Raw genomic sequence first — 22,508 nt, 5'->3', positions numbered from 1 at the left:
TGTACGGATTGAGGAGTTTGAGGGGGAGCGTTTTCCCCTTGTTAATGCATTTTTTTGTGTGAGTGTAGGGCTGACTCCCACAGTCCCATGTCATGCAGATTAGCTTAATTGGGAATTCATTGCCCTTAGTTATGTCATTTACAGTGGTGGACAAAGTGCACAACTACTACTACAGAATTAATACTCCTGGTCAAAAATGACTCCAATACAAGTAGAAGTTGCTGAGGTAAATTATTATTTGAGTTAAAGAGCTGGAGTACTTGCTTTCGAAATATCTTAAGTATTCATTAAGTACTTTTTTCTATCGCAACACATTGTTGAATATTGTCAGAATACATTTATAGAACTTTAGGACTGTAAATCAACCCACTGAATATGCTGCAAAACCAATATTAATGTCTATAGAAACAAAAATTGACAGATGACTACTGGGTTGTTTTGGATGGCACTTAATGTGGGGGATACTGTGTGAACGCAGAAACAGAGTGAAAGTAGTTAGGGCGAGGGTGTATGGGGTGTTTTCGAAAAGGCCCAACCTGTCTCTACTGATGAATTGCCCAGTCTGAGTAGCACATGCGCAAAGTGGAGGTACAGGAACACCACTTTGACAAACAAACCACTCGCAGAACTGCATGATCACAGTTAATGGACTTTTTTGCATTTCAGGGAAGAAAAAAATCAGATTCTAAAAAAATTGTACTTCTTGCTGTCCACCAGTGATTATGGATAATCGATAAAGCCAACTAAGCCAATGGCCAACTAGCATATGTTTTGTGCCTTTTCAGACCTATGGCTGATTCTCCATACCAGAAGGCAGTTCTAGTCTGTAATTGTCTGGAACTGGAAGATCAACAGGACAGATTCAAGATGCTAGTTAGCCATTCTGAATCAGCCAAAAAAAACAGCTGACAGGTGCCGATGAGGGCCAACAATGTGGGACACAGAGCAAAAACTAGGGTGACAGATGCTTAATGATGGCCCGACATTAACCAACGGTCACCTATTGGCTTGGTGTGTCAGGGCTGTCAGAAGTGCAGGAAGATGGATTTTATTACCCTTAGGCAGCACCAGGGTAACTGCTGTTTTCAGTATTTATATAAATGAGGCAAAGTTAAAGGACATGAGTGTGGTATCAGTCTTGTTATCTCACTCTCAGAAAGAGTGTATGTTGTCAGGTAGGATTATTAGGTGAGTGGGTGCTATAGAGCAAGTGAGTCATCCATTGACACAATTCATCTAACATCTTGTTTAGTCGTAGCTTTCATGTGAAGTGGGGAATTTGTCACACTCTGGGGAAAGTTTGAGGATATGTAATCAGGCTGAAACTGGTTTTGATGGCATTGCTTATTTCTGTCTCTACTCTGACTTCAGTCTGTGAGGTCTCAGTTAACGAACGCACAAAATGCTCATTTTTCATCGCTGAATTAGCTCAGTGAGTTCAGATTAATATCACCAAAATGATTTAGTTCTTGAGAATTTGGACTATATATGTCACAAACAAAAAAACTGCTTGCTGGTCAAATTCTAAAAGAGCAAATCTTTAAAAAGCTCTTTAGGGAAGTAAAGTTGTTCTGCTTCTCATATTTGGATGTTTTCCAGTATTTGCACACATACATATACTGTATTTTCATGGTAAAACTCTAATATGCAGCAAGAGAAGCTTTAAAAATACATCAAGCACTAACTAATGCATTACCAACAAACATGTAACTTTTCTTTGACCCAGTTCTGATGAATACTTAAAGTTACAGTATCTTTAATCCAGTCTTATATATATATATATATATCTATATATATAATATATATATATATATATAAATCTGTCACATTGTGGGTTCATAATCATTTTCTAGAACAAAATTAAATTTCACAGGTAAACCAATGAGAAGCCCAGCTGCTGTTTCTGATTTAGATGTTTTTTTTAAATAGTTGCTGATCATTCTGGCTTTATATTTCATTGTCTAGACATACAGGTTTTAAAAGAAAAGTTGGTTTATATCATCTTTTAACAAGTGAAAAGTAACACATTTAACCAAATTGATTTTGCTGCCTCACCTGCCTACAAATCGTTGTTAAACATCATTTTTTTATTATAGAAATTAATTGTTGACTTCACCCAACCTTGTAGAGCTTGACAAAAAAGTCTTGATCGTCTTTATCGTCTTTATATGAAAGTCTTTATCGATGATAAATTGGGGCAGTAACACAGAATACATGCACATTTTGTACACACACTGCTTCTTTACAGAGGTTATCAATAAGCTCTCTTCCCTCTCTTCAACACCTGTTGGAGTTACCAGAGAAAAGGGTGTCACTGTACAATTTTGAGCATTTGTTTTTACTGAAACATTTTCCTTGGTTTGGGTAACATTCTGGGTTGACTTTTGGTTTTTGTTGGTTTGGGGTCGCAGCTTTCGAACTGTGTCATTAAACACCTGCCACCATGAATGTTGTTTATCTGCCCTGAAAGATAGATTTATAAATCTGTCACCCAACTCTTTCAAGTCGCTGATGGGACGTCCCTGATATCTTGTTATGCATATTGCTTCTGACGAGACATGTTCATAACAGAACTGAAACAAGTTGCCACACCTGGGTCGTCCTCAGATGCTGTATGAGAAACAGCTAAATGCACTGATAAACTGAGAGTTAGAAAAGTGAAGTTTGGCGCACCCTGATGAGTCAGTGGTGAAGACATGATGTACTTACAAAGTTGTGGTCATGATGGAATTATAGGTTTGACTGTTTTTACCACGTCTTTCAGATCCACAGCGCATGCGAAGCATGGTACTGATTTTTAATCTGAAACCACATGGGACTGTTTTTGACTTGATACTGCTCTATAAAAGTCATATTGTGAATATTGTGGGCTTGTTTTGGTTTGCCTTAACGGGTAAGTGCAGTATTTGTTAATTTTTCTTTAAGTGACTAATAGGAACAATTTTTAAATCCGTCCAGTATGGAACGAGAGTGCTGCAGCCAGCAGCAGGCTGCCATGGAACCACTTGGTGCAATTACGCACCATCGGTATAAATCCATTATAAGTGCTTGTTTTTGCCACTGACAGGCACAAATTATTAGAATGTGTGTCTGACAGTATTATAGTAAAGAATACTATGGAGGTTGACTTGACTTTTTGTTGAAATTAAACCTTAATTCACACATTTAGATGTGAAAGTATGCTGGCTCTGTGTACGCTAGTGTACGTAAAAAGCGTACGCTGTGTACGCTTTTTAAAGAAAAGATGAAATTCTGTAGGTTTCCTTTCCTATTTTTCCCAGAGACTTAGAATAAAAACCTGAGCCTGTCAGTGAAAAAACAAGCACTTTTAGTGGACGTAATTTGATGGTGCATAATAACCTTAAATGGTTATGTTGCTGGCTGTAGCCCTCTTGCTCGATATTGGGCCTATTAGTCACTTAGACACAAAAACTTTGAAAAATAGAGTCTAGTTTGAAATATACCGAAGGTGCTGTTAGTAGTAATTGTCCATTATGTTGTTTACACTAATTTCTCAACATCTGTGTGGCAAGAGTTTCAGTAAGGCTTCTGTTTGTAAAACTGTCAATCCTTCATAACATGTCTATGTCTGTGACATGATCTGGAAAGACATAGCAACAATGAGCTGAGCATTTCTGTCGTTTTATGGTTTAATATTTTAAATATATCACAGAACACTATAGCTAGACATTTCAGGAACTATGGCGACAGAATAGCAATACAAGTGTCTGTTTTCCCTTCCCCTTAGAAATGTCCCTTTATGGTTTGTGTATCTTCTCAGACTAATTTTCATACTTCCCAGGTGATCTGCCTTCATGCAAAACAGACATGATACCACATACTGCACTGTTCACGAAAAGAGAGGGCCATGTTTGTGTGCGTGTCAACATCACACTGTGCACGCATATAAACAAACTGGAAGATAAGATTCTTATACATACATGAATGGGATTGTATCCCGTTTTGATTCTTGACATGAGCTCTGTCTCTCGGCCCTCCACAGAACCTGAGTGGTGAAGATGCAGCACACCTCATGCACAGAGGACAGGATCCAGCATGCTCTGGACAGGTGTCTGGACGGGCTGAGACGAAGCCCCACAGCAGCGCACAACTGGAACGGTAAGACTCAAGGTAATAGTGTAATAGTGATGAGGAACACAGCTGAGATTTGGTTTAAATTTTGGCATGTAGCAGTGAAGCAGGAAATAACAGCTATCTATCTGACTGCTTCAGTGAGGATTATTGGTTATCTGTAGGAGTTATTAAGTATCTTTTCAGTTAAACCTTGTTTTAAGCCTGATTAAGCTGTTGTGTGAGAAATATTTTTTTTATCATGCATGTACTTCTTCTATAAAAAATATAGATAAATAGTAAGATAAAAGTCCTCAGATAGTGCAATTCTTTGCAAATATTAACTGTCCTCTAAATATATTTTATAAATAATAGCATGCAGGCTAACAACATGTACTGCTTTTTTACATTACCTTTCTTTTTAACCACAATCAACAAGTATTTGGGGACTAAGGACACTAATTTCTGAAGTTGAAAATTGAATTTTTTCCCCATCATGCTTGAAATACGACTTCAGCTACTCAGCAGTTCAAGGTTTCCATTTTTGTATTTAGCACGATAAGGCGCCATATATTTTCAATGGTAGACAGGTCTGGACTGCAGGCAGACTACTAGCTGCACTTTTTTACTATGAAGCCACATTGTTGCACAGAATGTGCCTTCGTATTGTCTTGCTTGAGTAATCAGGGATGTCCCTGAAAAAGATGTTATCTGGATGGCAGCATATTTTGCTCCAAAACCTGTATGTGATTACGGGGTGGTGGATGGCGGGACACATAAGCAAGACGTGCCAAGCTGTAGACCACTGTTCATGATCAATAAACAGCACAATCTAATGTGTTTTAGTGAGACATTGCTGTGTGTCCAACGGCTTTTTAGCCACTATTGTAGATGTCTTTTAGTGACCCATTGCTGGTTTCTAAATAGAGATATTGCTACAAAAAGTAGTTGTTTTTTACCAAGACATACCTGCATTTTTAGCAGTGATTGTGCCACCAAAATTGGATATTTCAAGTCAAAATATAAACTTCAACATATCCTCTACATAATGATGCACAAACTTAACATATACACGGTATGCAGAAACATACAATGCCAACATTTTTTTATAGTGATTGGGTTTTGATAATGGCTGCATTCCATCTAAGGTGTGCCTTGTAACCGACTTTATGTCATTAGTTCCATGTGTGCATTTCCATGTCATATGTTGGTGGTTCAGTCCTGCTCCTCTTATGCATGTGTGCCTCACCAAATTAATGAAACATCGAATATATCTTTTCTTCTGGCTGAGTGCTCATGTGCTATTGCGTGTGGTCACACCTATAATGTTCTGTTCATACGAAAGTATAACTGACACATTTTCTCCGAATTATCAACCCAGTACACACATTTGAATGTGATATGTGCTGTTTACAGCTTCTGACTCGAACAGAAGGCAGTTGTTTGTTCTCGCTTTCTCAACTCCAGGGTAGCGTGTGACAGACATACAGGGCATATGAGCTTGTTGTTAGTGACACTGTTGCTGCCACATCATCGTGTTATTGGCTTCAGGAGGAAGTTGTGTGAATAGACAGCTGGGAGGAAGTGGTGTCACAGACCGCAGTGTGTGAGTGAGGCATCATGGGGCAGGAGTTACTGTGGCGCAGGGTGTGAAAACAGGACAGAAGATTCAATCGGCATCAGCCCCCCGCACGTCAACCAGCACCAGATAGAGTGATGCATATGTACACAAATGGGTGTTTGTCGGTTTTGTGCCCTGATAGACTGTGTAGAGCTGTTTTCTAGAGATGTGTAAGAGTGTGATTACATTCATATGAACTCACACCTCAGAGATAATCAAATGTTGCATCTCAACAGGATCGAAACTTGCAGTGTTCTTCCAGTGATGGCATTTTATCAAAATTAAACCCGTAGAGCTCTCCAGCAAATACTTTTGATGCACACCTACACCTTTATGACCTTTAGAGATCTTAGATATAACTGCACACGACTTAAGAGATACACAGTAACCGACAAGTTTCTTGGAAAACATTTCTGCGAAACCTGAACAACTGCTGATGTGTTACTTCTCCGGAATCTGAGCTCCTCAGAGATGCAGTCGGAGTCATTGAGACCAGGGGATCAAATAGAAAGTGAGGTGCTTTTGAGGAGTCAGCAGTCACTCTAAGTTGTTTTTGAGAGTCTGATAAGAATCAGATTGGTGTGGTTTGAGATACAGTTCTCCCCTGTTGTTTTATCTCATGTTTCCATTTTGCACTGTAATAGAAAACTTGCAATCAGCGCTCCGTAAAACAACATGTCTCCTTCCTTTACATCCCAAAGCTATTACATTTAAATTAAAAGTTTATTTATTGAAGATTTCACTTTAATGCTGTTGCTGTCCTTTTTGCCTTTTGTAAGTTTGGAACTAAAACACGTCTTTAGTTCATTTGTTAGTTTGTTCGGAAACTCTCTTTGTGTCTGTGGCAACTGTCAGACAAATACAACCACTACAAAAAGGGAGGATACCTTAACTCTGTTTTCTTGCAACAGGAAATTAGTCCTGCCAAAACATCCTAACTGAAACGCTAAACAAAAGGTGATAAAACACACCCCTGACGTGCACCAGCACTGACAGTTAGAAGCTTTGAAATCCTGCTTTGTGTAGTTGCAAACCAGCTTTTGGTTCACGGCAGCCCTTGTCCCCAACACAACATTGTCCGATACCCACTTCATAATCAGGGTATAGTATACACCAGTGTCTCCACCCCCGCTGGTACTTCGTAATGCTCCATGGGGTATGTGAGATTTTTTTTTTTTTAATTTAAAAATATCAGTCATGCATAATTTCTGTAATAATTATATTGCTAAGTTAAAAGTGCAACTTATCAAAAAGATGCAGTTCAGTGCATCTACAAGCAGTTTTATTGTTGGTACAGTATGATAAAAAAAATGGTTGCCATGAATTTAGAGAAGGACTCTAACATTTGAAATGTGTTTTTCAGTTACAAGTTTGATGTTCAGTAAATTAGACACTGATGGGGCAGCTCTATGTTGTTCCTCTTAAATAGGCATTCCTTTTTTTTACCAAAATGTTTTTGTTTTTTTAGTGATCCACTGCTATATATGATGAAATTAGATATGATTTGTTGGATTGCACACTATTATGCATTGCTGGCTGCAACAGAGTGGCTGTCACTGTGTGCACTGGCACGCCTACTGGCTTACTTTCATTCAGGAGTTTGTCTTTGGGCTGGTTCCTCCTGTATACCTACAGTATATCCTCAGAAACTAAAACCAAAATGGTTTTTGCACTCAGAATGTCTTATACAGTTGCTTTCGGCACTGGGGTCAAAATGCATTTGGACATGGAACAATGTACAGAAAGACAAGAGATTTCAGGAAAGAACAACTCGGCTCTAAGTCAATTCAAGGCAGTTTGCTGACAGTGTCTTTGAAAAAAATTAGGTTTTATTCACATGACATTCATACCTGGATAAATACAAGCTAAATAAATTTGGTATCTGAGCTCCATCTTGTTAGAAAGCATGCATTTTTTGTGTACGAGCTAAAAAGCACAACACACTAGGGTTTGCTTGTATTATTAGAATGCACAGCTCAGCACAACCAACACACCACTGACCTGACCATGCGGGCTGCAGTCAGATTATAAACCAACCACATCTAGCAGTAAAAGCAAATGATGTATTTTTACACAGCAGGTGCACAGACATAACTACAAATCAAAAAAAACAATATTTAAGTTTCAAAACACACATCTGTACTAGTCATTAGCAAAGTGAAACAAAAATTGACAGTTCACAGAGAGACTCACCTCAGCATTACTAACTGGGGTCAATACAATTTGTGTAAAGTGTTTAATATTCTCTGCATGTGTACACTGAAGGTTAATTCTTACATCAGCAGAGTGTATTTTCTTAAGCCTACTATTTAAGCTATCTTTACAAGTACATGCATTGCTCACATCTGCAGAGCTTTATTTTTGAAAAATTATATGGGTAAAAAAAATTTTTTTTTTAAAAATCAATGAGGGGCACCTGGAGGCTCAGTGGATAGAACAGGACCCCTTGCACAGAGGCTGTGTCCCCGCCACAGTGTCCGCGGGTTCGAATCCTCAGCCCTTTGATGCATGTCTCCACCTCTCTCTCTCTCCTCCTTTCACACTCACACTGTCCCGTCAATTAATGGCAATAAAAGCCCCAAAAAATAATCTTTTAAATCACAGTTTGAGAGGTAACAGTAATAAAAAGGAGTTGGAGCAAATTTGTTGTAGTGAGGTAAAACACGTGACTTCTGTTTCTCTTCCTATGTTTAATGTGTGCATGTTGCATTAACACTTCGTGCCGTCTTTCAGTGCTGATGTGCTCGGCGGGTCAGTCGATGAACCGCTGGAGCCTGGAGGAGCTGGTGAAGAGGGACCCCGAGAACTTCCTCATTCTCTTACAGCAGATTATCAGGAAGACCAGAGAGGTGAGCAGTCATAGGGAGCGCACTGATGTGAAACAGTACTAGAATTACCGAACCCTGTTCACCACTGTTTCTCCGTCTGTCTGTCTCGATGTGTTCAGGTTCAGGAGCAGTGTCAGTATGAGCTGGTGGCTCCCCTCGCTATTATGTTCTCCTCCACGTTGCTTCAGGTACAGATTCTCAAGATGTTATCAAACCTTCTGTCACCTCTCAGTACAGTTCAGAGTGTTTCACATGTGTAAGAGGACACTCGAAAGGTTGGTTAGCTCCTCAAGTCAAACCACAGTGTTGTTTTTTTGAGATGTTACAGTACTTTGTCAAAATCTGAAGCACAATTAAAAAACACTCACACAACACCTACTGGCTTGACAACAAACAAACACTTTGGTTCATTCAGAATGACTATTGACTTTTTTCTCTCAGAATGATTCAAGAGTCAAGTGGGCCAGTAACAGTGTGCAAAAATCATGTGACTGGAAACCTGATAAATGGATTTATTACTGGTTAGACCTATGGGTTAAACAGAAACCAAAAGAAAAAGCAGTCACAGTTTGATTGCTTCAGTAGGTTAACGTGATTCACATGTGTTTTGACATTAATTACTCTGACTAAAATGCAACATACTGTACTTTTTACCATTGTCTTGATAGTGATTTTGTCTTTTAGTAGTAATGGAGAACCCCAGAGGTTAGTTTTAGCGGTGTAGCAAATGATAATGTAACACCTTGGAAATTTTGTAATGATGTGACAAATGTACCTTTGGTTTGTTTGTCATACAGCCTGTAATGCAATAAAACTGAATGAAATAGTGTGACATTATTGCACTAAACTGTTACCTATTACTATTACTATTACCTCACAAGTTGTATGGCATGCTTGTGGCTGATAATATAATATCAATAATATAATATAATAAAATTGAGCAGTGATGTAATAATGGATAAGAAAAAGAAAAATACCATATTGGCTGATATTTTTGACTGTGTCAGTGTAAGTTATGTTGCACCTCTTCTGCAGGTATTAAGGCCAGCTGTTAAACACAATCGTTGCATTTTGACAGAATTAAAGACATGTATGCCATGAATTGATGCGGAAAAGACACACATTGATGCTTAAAAATTCATTAGGTTGAAGGAAAGTGTTTGATGCTGCTGAAATGAAACCTGCGTCCTTGCATGACATCAGTGGGTTTTATTAAATGATGTATCAATCACAAGGATCAATTGTATTATTGTTGCCATGAGGAAAACGTCCTCTTCTTAATAGACCTGAGTGGTTGGTCCACACTCATGCAGGATTGACTAGTTCATTAAGTTTTTCTCAAAGTTAAGGATCTCCACTCAAATACTTGATTTGTGCTTTGGTTGCAGACGCCATACTGTCCTCCTGACACAGAGCTGCTGGAGGAAGCTGTTGAGGTGTTTCGCTGCTTTCTCACCTGGCCTGAGCCTTACTGCAGTGTGTGTAAAAACCTCCTCTCCACACTACAGCTGGAGATCAAGGCCCCAGGTAAACATAGATGTTCTGCTCTGCATTTGACTGTCTGTGCATAGTGTATGAAACACTTACTTTTGTTGTCTCTCAACCCTGGTAATCACCTCCACCTAGTGACCAGTCATAGAAATGCATGTAGGCTAATACAAAAGGAAGTTGCTTTTGCCACCAGCACCGGAATCAACAGCAGCAGTGACAGAAAGATGATAAGGCTTGAGGTTGAAGTGGGCACTTCTTCATACAAAAGTGAAATTGTTTAAAAACCGGATGAAGCTTCAGCATTTACAAAACAAAAAAGCAGAAGCCATATGTGAACACCTACTCTGCCATTTACAGGAATGGTCAAAGGAAGTGTTAAAAATACAGCAACCGACTGAATGAATAAATTTGAATGAATTGAATGAATGACTTTTAAATGGGGATTTTTTTTCTTTTTTAGGTAGCTTTTTAAAAAATACATCACTGTGTTTCATGAAGACACGGTGTTATGCCCTTTGCTGCTTTTGGTTTCATACTTGTACTCAGTCTTTCATAAAATTAATTTTGTTATTACAGTGTTCAGATCTATTCCAGTCCAGAGTGTTTCTTTTACATTTTCAGTGACTTTTAAGCCTGTCTCGACAGATATTAGTAGACAACAGGACTAGATTATTTTACTCAAACAAAGTGCAGTTATGTGGAAGAAATTTTACTCAAGAAAAGGTACATTTTTAATAATCAACATTAGAATCAAACGTCGCCAAAGCAGACAACAAAGACATATAGCAGCTTAAACTCCATAGCAGCTGCAGCCACAACCACACATAACCTATTAAAACAAAAATAGAGCTGCAGTTAATAGGTACACGCCGCCACAAATGCAATGCCACAGTGGTTACTGAAGCTCTTCTACAAAGTGAGATCAGTGAGTTTTGGTGTTGTACTTGCCTGTCTAAAGGGCATTTTGTGAGTCTTGCACTGTGAAGTCCTCCTCTTTAATTGTTTATTCGCAAAGCAAAGCACAACCAGTTTTCACACATGTCGAGCTGAAAGAGGCTCTGCAGAAGTGGTCACGGGAAGACCCACCATGAGTATTGTAGTATTTAGCATGTTAGCCAGAGGAGGGAGCACCTGTTGGTGACACAGCATTGTGATGTGTTTGATTTAGGTCACTTACCTTGTATGCAGGGGCAGTGCATCAAACCAGTGATTAATTAAGGCAGATGTAATGCAGTCTTTTTTATAATGATGCTGAGGTACATTTATGCTAACCATACCCCAAAGTGATGTCATCCTTTTAAAATAAATCTTGCATTGTGCATTTGGGTATTGCTAAAAGAAAAAAAAACAATGCACCCAAACCCATACCAGCATACACACATGTATCTGAGTGTCCCCCATCTTGTCGCTGTGCTCACCTGCAGTCCGAGACACACCAGCTGCTTCTTCTCTGCAGCAGCTGCCGATTCATCTACTTTTTCATGTCACTTTTGTGTAACAGATTTGACTTAAAATGTTAGCAAAATACAACAGTTGTAGTGATAAAACATACTTCTGTTAAAGTAAAATCACTGATTTTCAAAAAATGCTGGCCAAAATTGACTTTGTTCTCAGAGAAAATGTAATTTGTTACCTCCACCTATAGTAGCATAAGCACGTCTGAACAGAGCTGCTTCAGACTGCTTTGAGTGTGCTCTTTGAACTAATGAAACACTGGCTGCTTCAGTGTAGCTGCTCAGTGGCCAGCAGCATTATATTATGTCCCAAATGCTGTAACCCTTTATGTGCTTTCAGGACACTATCATAAATGTAGTTGGGTTCTTGTCCAGTTGTTCAAGAGATTCAAAAAAATATAAAAAATCCTACTTTTCCACACAGGGATTTCCTTTCAGAGGCTGGTCAGAGAAGAGCAGGGCCTTAACACCTCCAGCCAGTGCTCCAAGACCATGTAAGTCCACACAATAAAATCAAAATGTATAGACTGTAGAACTATACTATGTGTATACTCTATGTATTAGGAATTTAGGATTTAGGATTCATAATTGAATGAAAAGCTCCTCAGTTTCTCATAGCTCCTCTGTCTTCATAGTCTCTGACTTCACCAGGGCTGCGTTATATTCCGAATTTACATTTTTAGAGGAACTACTCTGTTTGAGTGCACACGCAAAACGTGTTAGTAGCCTTATCTTTGACCAGCAGTGTGTTCATTCCACACCAGACTGTTATCTTTGCATCATCTGCTTTCTTATTAAAATCGGCTGTTTTTTTTTCTCTTACATGTCAGTGGTTCACAGTAACTTAATCTAATCTAACATCATATATCTTTGGTCAAGTTAACCGAAATATAGCACTTAGGTAGTTAGCACTTCCTGACCTGGAAAGTCCCTTTTCATGCTCTTCACCTACCCAACAAACCCCACCACCACACACATACACACATCCACACATCCACATGACATCATCTGTGTGCTTCCTGCAGGACCGTGCTGCTGATGAACCCGTGCGAGGTGCCGGCTGACTTTCTGTCAGTTGCTGAGCAGCTCAGTCGCATTCAGCACTCACAGAAGGAGACCTACATCACCCTCATCAAACACGCCTTTCAGTCCACACTGGGCACCAAGTATCCTCTGCAGAGCATCCACAGAGTCCTGCAGGTATGTGCTCTGGACCATGAGCTAGAATCTATAGGTAGTCCTCCAACAACATGAATTATGTATGTAGTATTTTTGGTGTAAGTTTGTGTTAAAAGTTTCCTTTGTAGTATTGAATTGAATTGAATTGAATTTAGATTTATTTCCAACATGTAAAACAAGATGAGGAAAGAATGAACATGTAAATGTTCACAAACATACAGACATGTCTGAAAAGGAGTGGAAGGAAGTGCAAACGTATTAAATCCCATCCCTTCTCCATCAGTTATTGAATTTTGCATAGAGCCCCTTTAAAAGGAAGACCAGTAGTTGATTGTATTTCAAGATAATTGCAAAAGGGCTTTGCATTATTCTACCATCGAAACAATATCAAGGAACTATTATTCCCCATGCCATACAAGCAATGAACACAGAATGGCTGCATGAGGAAACACTACACTACTATAAAATGGGCTTGATTTTTATCATTTATTTATTTATTGGTCCTTTGCACTGTTGTGTCTTGTATATTGTACATTTGTGCATTTTCCATTATGTATTGTGTTATGTGTTTCTATGTACTTTTGTTGTTTAAGTGAAACCAAAGACAAATTTCCAATGAGATGGACAATAAAGTCAATCTAATCTGATCTAATCTAATCTAATCTAATCTAATCTAATCTAATCTAATCTAATCTAATCTAATCTAATCTTTAATCTCATGTAATCTTATCTGAATGTGGAGCATTACATCTACTGTCAGCTACATTCATACATTTGAAGAGGCCAACACAAACCATTTGAGATTGTATACTTCTTTAAAGATTTACTTCACAGGATTTTTGGTCACTATTGTAAACATGCTCACCAACAAAAGTGAAAGCAAGAGCCAACTCTGGATTTAGTTTGGCTTTTCGCCTAGTTATATTTGCATTTTGGTTTGGCGCTGTGTCTCTTGGATGCCTGCTGCCATATGGTCCAGCACCTGGTTGCTACCTTTTTAGAAAACCCCAACAACAACTGAGTGCTGGGGCGGTACACGCCAATAAACATCCCAAACATAAAATAAGAACAGAACAGCGAACAAAATAAGAAAATCCAGGCAGAGGACAGTCTCTGCAGAAAAATACACACCCACACACTGTTACTTGGTCATTAGTGATGAATGAGAGAGATAAGGCTACATCTGTATGAGTCTATGCATTGTAGTTTAGGAAAATCTGTCATAGAATTTTACAGGAATCAGTCAAGACCTTTACTATATCAAATCATGAACACTCTTTGCAGGCAAAAACTGTGGATGAATTGGGGCAGCTCTTTGACGCAGTCAGCGATGTCTTGGAGACAGCCGCTGCCATGAGTGACGCTGTGAAGGGCCGTGATCATGTGATCCAGGGACTTGAGCAGCTGAGGAAGAGCATGAGAATCCAAGCATCCAATGGAAGGAAGTCTGATGGTAAGAGGACTGGTTTAATGAGCTGCAGCAATATACTTTATGTGATGTATCACATGATAATATTAATTCAGTTTCCAATGGATATTGCTCTGATTGGCTGTGTTTCTTTCATCCCTCTCAGGAATGCTACAAACTCTGCCCTTGCCTACTGCCAAGTGTCACATGTTTCACTGGGAAAAGGATAACTTTGGTAAAGTATTCTGTGTTATATAACGTCATGCTGTATTTTGGGAATTATCTTTCTGCTTTGAGCTGATATTATTTGTACTTTTTTGGATTGCTGAATGTGATTTTTCTATTTTGATTAGATGTTCTGAACACCCTTTTGGAGCATGACCCTGACGGCCATGCTGAGGAGGACGAGGAAGTCGACATTTATGATGAGGAGGAGGATATAGCAGAAATTGATGCTGAAGAAGATGAGGAGGAAGAAGACAAAGAGGAGGAACATGGAGTAGAATTGCCCTCCATGTCTATCATCCGTAATGGCTACAGTGCGGACCATCGTGCCTCCACCTTCTCCACCATCTCCTCCCTGTCCACCACTTCCAAAGACTCCATGTTCTCCACCTTATCTGTAGCCTCAGAGTCCTACGCTCCATCCCTCTTCTCCGTCACCTCTGCTGGTGATAGTGACTTCTTCGAAGATTCGGACGACTACATCTGCTCCTCTCCCGTCGCTGATAAATGCTCGCCAAAGTCTTTCAACAAAGCCTCTGCTCGGCTCAGTCAGCACTTGTACCGGCTCTTCATCAAACCCAAGAGCTCTCGGTCGCTGATCCGGGCCAAAAGCTTAGGCAACACAGAATCTAAAGACCTTTTAATGGTGCGAGAGAAGCGCTCCAACTCTCTACCACAGCAAGTCAAGTTACTCGGTCCTGAGCCCTTACTCCAGCATCACAGTCAAACTCTCAGACATGTCTGCTTCCGAAGGAGGCCCATTCTCAGCAGCGATGAGGACAGTAAGAATACTACGCTGAGGGTGGTGGTGTTTGGTGCTGATCATGTAGCAGGGAAGGTGGCCCGTGCCTACAATAGCCTGAGGAGGAGGGAGAGTGCGTGTCCGCAGCTCAGCCGGGCCTTCAATCTTCAGTTCTACTTTGTGCCTGTGAAGAGGGACTCAGCAGCCGGGTCAGGGAGCCTGAGGTCTCCTAGTCCTGTGGTTCAAAGTTCTCCAAAGGGAGCATCTCTGTTTAATGTAAGTAGTATGATACTACAGTCAAATGTCATACACTAAAGACAATGTCACAGTCATCTTAGTGGCAAGAAGAAAGTGCTGGCATTTTACGTTTCTGCATTTCACAAATGTATTACATTTGCAAGTTTCATACACCCACTGTTAACGTTTCAGCAGCGATGTAGTATATGAGCTGACTTCGTCATCAGGTGCTGGAATGGATGGTGGATGGAGTGACACCTACATGAGGCACCGGTCAAGCTGCATACCACTGTTTTAGACCAAAAAAAACCAAAAAACGTAGTGATTTAGCCTGTCATTTCTATGTTTCCGACTGCGACTTTTGAGGCACCAAATGTGGTGCCTTAGTGACTTGTTGCTGTTTTTTTCCGTGGCTTTTAAGGTACCAAATGTGGGTGTTTTCAGCTACCCGTGGTTGTTTTTACTGCGGCTTTCAGCACCCAGATGGGAGTGTTATTTACCAAGACATCGCTGCTACAGAATGATGAGAGACTGATATGAGAATTCCACTGATGTAACTGTTGTTTGTGCTTAAGCAGGATCTTCACCTAACAGGCACAGGAGACAGCACTAATGATATCGCTCATCTCCTCGGTATGTTGGACCCTTGGTACGAAAGAAACACCCTTAGCCTGCTGAACTTGCCTGCCAACGTCGTCTGCCAGGTACAGCTTGAATCTAACTTCTATATTGCCAATTGGAAACTAATCCAAGATTCTATCATTCACGTTTATCCATCTAAGAACATAATAACTGAGTCTTTTACTCAACAAAAATGTATTCCACAGATTTGTTATCTTGCAGATAGATAAAGCCTGGAGCCTAAACAGCTTCCAAAAGTGTCCTACATTTTGTTGAGGCTGTACCTTCAGAAATCATTCTATTGTATTTGGTGCTAAATTGTTTTGTATTGCTTTGCAGCAAACCTCAAAGACGGAGTCAGAGTCATATGATAGTTCATATGAGCAGCGGCTGCCCATCCTGGCCGACCTGGTCCTGTACTACTGCCGCTATGCTCTCCGGCCAGCTCTGATCCAGCTCTATCAGGCGGAGGTCAGACACACTCTTACACACAAAAACACACAGCAAGAATACACTGTGAGCATGTCTGGCATGGACCTAAATAGAGAAATGCCTGAGTACTGGTAGCACCAGATCCTGTTGTCTTCTGGGTCTTAGTAATAACTCATATGACATCTCCAAATTCAGTGACTGATTGAGGATTTCTGGTGTTGCAGTTGACGTTAGCTTGTGGCGAGAGGAGGACTGAGGTGTTCGTCCACTCCCTTGAGTTGGGTCACACCGCAGGAACACGAGCCATCAAGGCCATGGGTGAGTGTGACGCATGAGCCGACACCCACGCACATATCCAAGCATCTGCGCTGCATTAAATAAAATCCTCCGCATTTTCCACACAGTGATCTGCATCATCAGTTTTTATGAGGTTGAGACTGAACTAAATTTGTGATAGCGGAACAGCTATTATTTCTGTGCCATGATTCAGTCTACTTCTACTTTTCTAGTTTCACTTGTCGCCACAGCTCACACTTCTGATTTTTGATTTCCCTTTGAGAAGTAAAAATTCAGGGAAAGGTCTTTATGCCTCATGTCCGGTAGTTACCGCAAAAAAAAAAAGCCATTACTCACACCATTCTCCACACACAAAGAAAAATCACATTTTTTCTCATTGTCAATATCTCGTACATTGAATGCTGTCTGTCAACCTTCTGTCACAATGCAAACTTTCCACTTTTAATTTTGTTTCCCTTATTCATATATCTGATTGTTAATAGTCATGTTCAACTGTAGCTTTTTTGCATTATTTTAAACTGTATTATTGAAACACTGCCCTCATCACAAATGTTTGTGTGTCTTTTACTCTCTTTATATAGGTGCTGCTAGTAAACGCTTTGGGATTGACGGTGACCGAGAAGCAGTACCACTAATGTTGGATGTGGTGTATAACAGGGTATGATGGTGACTGAATTTATTCCCTATCAAAATTCACATCCTGAAGATGCACTGGCAAGAAATTATACTTCATCTTATATACAGAAATACCTCCCATTACCTTTTTTTTGGAGACTGTATACCCTTACTCAACAGGTTTTGGTTAGTCCCCTCTCCACCTACAGGATATGACACACCAAAATTTTGTGCTATAGTACAAATCTGCCACAAAACAGCCATGTGCCCTGTCCTGACAAAGTTGGAGTTTTTGCCTCTGTAGCATAAAGCATCAGGGTTAAGCTGCTCAAAGTGGGGCCCGCGGGCAAATAGCAACCATCAAAAATATTTTGGGTGACCCATGTACGTGATATGAAATGCATGCATTATATCTGAATCATCAACAGCCCATTTAAATATTTTAATTTTCAGTCTTTTAAATTACTTGCTAAAACCCATTTTTATAGACATGCTTTTGTCATGTTGTCTGTTCATTTTTATTTTTTTATATTTCATTCCCTCTTATTTGTGGTTTTATTGCTTTTATAGCTTTTGTTGTTTTTTGTCTTTTTATTTGTATTATTTTATATTGACATTTATTAACATTTTAACTCTACTCTAGTTTTGTCTTGCTTGTGTTTAGTAGGACTGTTTGCCTTTTTGATGTTGTAGTTGCCTTGTTAGTATCCTGTTTCTGCTTTTGCTTTGCTTGTCAAAGCAAAATAAAGTTACTGTTCTTATTTTTATTTTAGCTTTAATTTTCACAATACACTATCCGGCTACTGCATCAAACTGCACCCTAGGAAAGATATCTTGTAGAAAGCTACTACTTGCGTGACAACCAGTGGCACCTCGTAATGTTGCAGGAATTGCGCTTTGCATCAATGCTAGGGTTTTAAGCTAAAGTTAGCGGTTTTGATATGGAAGAAAGATAAGTGCAGTTTTCCTGTGCGGCCCTAAAACATATTGTGGCTCTCTAAATTGGCTTTTAGAGACTGACAAACATGATGTCCCTCTTTACTGATGTCATTCATTATCTGTCCCTCATCTTTTATTTTAGTCATTTGAACATACATACTGTTTCTCATTTCTCAGTATTTTAGGGTTTTTTTTCCAAAACAGAAATAATCTTATCCTTCCTTCTCCTCCCATTCAGGTGGTGATTAGTGGGCGAAGCCAGTGGAAAAGAGAAACTAAAGTCTGTACTTCAGTTAACTTCACCAAAGCATGCAAAAATCCTGAGGAACTGGGTACGCCATACTGTTACTCATTACTCACTGAAGTGTACTTAATTTAGGCAACATGCTAGATAAGTGTAGATTCAGCATAACACAAAGTTTTTTTTCATTAATCTTATTTAAACTGTACACTGTTTTGCTCCAACTAATGTTAAAGATAATTCCCTAATATTTCGCATACCTGCATGAGGTGATGATGAAGCAGTTACTGTCAGATGTGTTAGTGTGCTCATAATTTAACTTAATCTGTCAGACTCGAAGATGGAGTGCCTGCAGCTCACAATGACGGAGGTCCTGAAGAGACAGAACTGTAAAAGCAAGAAGGGCTACAACCAGGTGAGCTAGATGTGACATCAGCCTGCAGTGGTGGTTTGTGGTGAAGAAAAAAAAAAAAAAGAAAAAGTGTTGCAACAGCATGCTTTCACAAACAACTCCGCAACACGCTCTCTATTTAAAGATAGAAACCTCAGCGCAGTCCTGATAGCATCTCACCTGAATCTCTCGTCACATGTACGCTGAGAACAAAGATTTCTCAGTTTGACATCTTGATGGAACAATAAGCCACAACAGACTTTCGTCTGTTTTTGCTTGTGGGAGTATTTTGGCAATTATATTATCTGCTCAACATTGTAGTTTAATCTCTTAACCTAGTTTAAACGTGGAGCTTTGATGTGCAATAGTCGTTATGCACCTTGTAGACGTGTTTAAATGGTTGGTTTTAAGCTCAAGGCTCTCTTTGCAAAGCTCAGACAAAAAACAAGTGCTTCAAAAACAAAAAGAAAACAACTCAGACAGCTGCGTTAGTAATGGATATCATATCAAATTCATCAGCACATTTGAAGGAATTTTCCACCATCTAGCATTTTTGGCTTGTTTGTTTGTTTCTCCAGAATCTTTATTCATGATGTGCAGTGCATTAAGTTTTGATCTGTTGTTTCCTTTTGCAGCAGTTGAGTGTGACAGAGGTGAAGGTGGACAAGGTGCAGGTCAGCGGTGCTGGAAACACAACCTTTGCTGTATGCCTGGACCAGGATGAGAAAAAAATACTGCAGAGTGTCACAAGGTGTGGACACACACACACACACACACACACACACACACACACACACACACACACATATATGTTTGTCTCTCTATAATTGACTCTTACCTGCTTACCCTTACCACTAACCCTTGTGTAGGCGGTAATTTACACAATGTACATCTTAATGGGCTTTCAAAGCGCCACGCAATAACTTGCCGCCTCCAGTCATTTCAATCATGAGAAGGCAGCAGAGGGAAAGCACTTTCCAACAAGGCGGTTGGGCTATGAAGGAGTTGCCGCCCATGTGCACAGATTTTGCTCTGCTGCTCATAGCTCACAGCGTTAAACTGCTTGGCGGTTGTCACCGGGGTTTGGCCGATCAAATGACGGGCATCATGGAATCAGAAAGTAGGGAAAATGGAAAAGCTGATAATGTTGGTGTCTGAATGCATGGACTTACAGTGCTAGCATCTTATAACCACAACTAGAAGAACAACTGGGCCTGGGATAACATTTCTACCAAGCTTTGGATGACTGGTAAATTGTCACACGTCTTGCCACAGTATGCAGCTGCAGGCTAGCTTGCTCCTCTGCCATTTGTTCTCTGGAGAACCTGCTTCGCCTCACATTCAGACTGACTGTAGCAGCAGCAGCAGCCACTATTAAAAACGCTCTTGCAGGTTGGCAGTTGTCAGGACGGGTACTGCTTGGTAGTGTGAAACAGCTTAAGTGACTAACCCCAACTTGCCTTTTCTTTTTTTTTTCATAACATGCATTTGAAGTCAGGAGAACTGGCAAAAATGTGCACAAAGTGAGAAACGTCCTCACTTTGATTGTTTAGAATTGAAATTTCAGTGTGTCTCTCTCTCTCTCTCTCTCTCTCTCTATCTCTCTCTCTCTCACACACGCAACCAGAGGAATTGATGTAGACATACACAGTGTCTGGAGAGCAGTGGTACACCACCAGCTGCTTGATCTTTTCAATAAATGTTAGAGAAATTATTTTCTGTCTCAAAGACAGACATGACAGGCTCTCTTGTTGTTTTTCTAACTTTTGTTTTTTTGATCTCATTTCTGTCCTCTGCAGCCAGACACCTGTTTCCTCTCAGGGATCATACATTAATATAAACAATTGCACACCAATTAGAAACCATTCACTCAAACCCCTTGCAAGTGTTTTTTATTTATCTAACTCATGCGTCTCCCTCTGTCCCATATAGGTGTGACATATCAGTGTGCTATAAGCCTGACAGCTCCACTGACTGGAGGCTAAGAAAAGTCCCATGCTCGGCCCAAATCCAGCCTCTCAATCCAACCTTCTGCTCCCTCCTCTGCCTGCCCATAGTCACCTTCAGTGGGGCTCTTCCCTGAGACTGTGTGTCGCTAGATTGGATGATTTGAAAGGAAAATTCTGTGCACGTATTTATGCTCTGAATAACAGAAACTGACTGCAGAGGAAGAAGAAAAGGGCACAGGACATACATTTTTTTTCTTCATTTCTGCCACACTGCTGTGGTCAAGCTCACATGATGGCGGTGGAATGCATCTGTTGGAAAAACAAAGACTTGTTCATAAGGGATAGTCAGGAAACAGCACACTTGGCCCGTAATTGTCAATACAAATGCATACCAAAGAACCTGACGAACAGACAATAAATACATGCAACAGACATACAATAGTTCAAATGATGTGCAGTTGAGTATCTCTGTACAAAGCAGTCATTTACTGTTGTTAAGGAAGCTGTTCGATTTTCATCCCACAGGTTTCTGTTCCTCTTTTCCTGCTGACAGAGAAGCCTTACCCACAGTAACATTAGAATGTCATTTGGACAGACAGGGTGAAGGTACAGTACAAATTCTCAGGTGAGATGGCACCCAAACCAGCAACACTGTTGAAACAAGCCTGGGTCCTACCGAGAGATGGAATGTAAAAATGTCGACATCATCTCGGAGTCAAAGTTTGAACTTTTCTCTGGATCAACCGACATGGAAGAGGAGAGCCAGGAGAGAATTTGACACCTGTAGATGCACTGTGCTGTGTACTGTCACTATTAAGTGTGATTATGGACTATGTGACTTTATCTGAAAATGGACACTATGGACTTCCATATTATGTAAATATCATGTTTGTAAAATATTATATTGTATACAGTAACTTGAATGTTACACCATGATTTTTTGTCTGTTGTACATGAGTTTTGTTTTAATGGGAGTTATACATATGACCAGCAGGGGGCTGTGTTGACATTCTAACTTTAGTTGAAGTACAGAGAGCTGGCATACTCTTAAAGTCTCACTTTGTAATGACTGTAATGGGATTTATGTATAGATGATGTTTTAGCTCTTGCAAAGTGCTGACCTTTATTTCATCCAGGGCACAGATGGAAAATATGAATTTGATATTGTGGTGCTAAAAAAATAACCTTTATAAAAAGTGACTGATTCATTGCACTTTTCATACTGTAAACTTTGACATTATATATAAATCATGTTGCTCTACTGGGATAATATCCCTATTCACCTGACCGAGATTGAAAAAGTAGCACTGCATATGATATTATATTATAATATATGGAATTGAAGCACTTGAACATTAGATTAATGAATTAGGTACTTTTATGTTCAGATTAATGCCATATGTGCCTTTTCTGATGGAAATAATGCAATCCAATAATGTTTTTTTATGCAATGGATACAATTTAAATCCAATCTTCATTAAAATATATTTTATATGTGCATATTACCAATTTGTTATTGTGTGCATAGGTGCAGGGGTGGGATGAGACTGAATGCACTCACTGAGATACTTAGGTACTGTATTTAGGGACTTCTACCTTAATTGCATATTGTCATTTTATACTAGATCATACTTCCAGTTCCAATACATTTCAGCATCAGTGAATTTTAACTCCACAACATGTATCTGATTGCTAAAGATGTGATATACAAAGTATTTGATCAAGTTCTATAAAATGATTCTTACATAACTAACATACTTACATGAA

At 39.7% G+C, this 22,508-nt stretch overlaps 1 protein-coding gene across 2 annotated transcripts in view; it reads left to right on the top strand.

The window, feature by feature from the left end:
- The window catches only part of pik3r5 (phosphoinositide-3-kinase, regulatory subunit 5), a 29,845-nt gene extending 7,607 nt beyond the window's left edge, over positions 1–22,238 (top strand). Inside the window, exons 2-18 of one of the 2 annotated variants that reach the window (XM_042485150.1) lie at positions 4,004–4,119; positions 8,426–8,541; positions 8,640–8,708; positions 9,909–10,047; positions 11,890–11,959; positions 12,491–12,665; positions 13,929–14,097; positions 14,219–14,287; positions 14,406–15,295; positions 15,835–15,960; positions 16,217–16,348; positions 16,534–16,627; positions 17,188–17,264; positions 18,399–18,492; positions 18,734–18,816; positions 19,428–19,543; positions 20,725–22,238. In XM_042485150.1, coding sequence (XP_042341084.1) covers positions 4,020–4,119; positions 8,426–8,541; positions 8,640–8,708; positions 9,909–10,047; positions 11,890–11,959; positions 12,491–12,665; positions 13,929–14,097; positions 14,219–14,287; positions 14,406–15,295; positions 15,835–15,960; positions 16,217–16,348; positions 16,534–16,627; positions 17,188–17,264; positions 18,399–18,492; positions 18,734–18,816; positions 19,428–19,543; positions 20,725–20,875 — 2,670 coding nt within the window. In that variant the 5' untranslated portion in view covers positions 4,004–4,019 and the 3' untranslated portion in view covers positions 20,876–22,238. Of the gene's footprint in view, positions 1–4,003; positions 4,132–8,425; positions 8,542–8,639; positions 8,709–9,908; positions 10,048–11,889; positions 11,960–12,490; positions 12,666–13,928; positions 14,098–14,218; positions 14,288–14,405; positions 15,296–15,834; positions 15,961–16,216; positions 16,349–16,533; positions 16,628–17,187; positions 17,265–18,398; positions 18,493–18,733; positions 18,817–19,427; positions 19,544–20,724 lie in introns of both variants that reach the window. The other variant, XM_042485149.1, reaches the window with a different exon arrangement.
- Positions 22,239–22,508: the final 270 nt, after the last annotated feature.

Source organism: Plectropomus leopardus, chromosome 4 (genome assembly GCF_008729295.1).
Source record: "Plectropomus leopardus isolate mb chromosome 4, YSFRI_Pleo_2.0, whole genome shotgun sequence".
NCBI lineage: Eukaryota > Metazoa > Chordata > Actinopteri > Perciformes > Serranidae > Plectropomus > Plectropomus leopardus.
The sequence above is the reverse complement of the archived record's forward strand: the minus strand, read 5'-3'. Positions and strand labels throughout refer to the sequence as shown.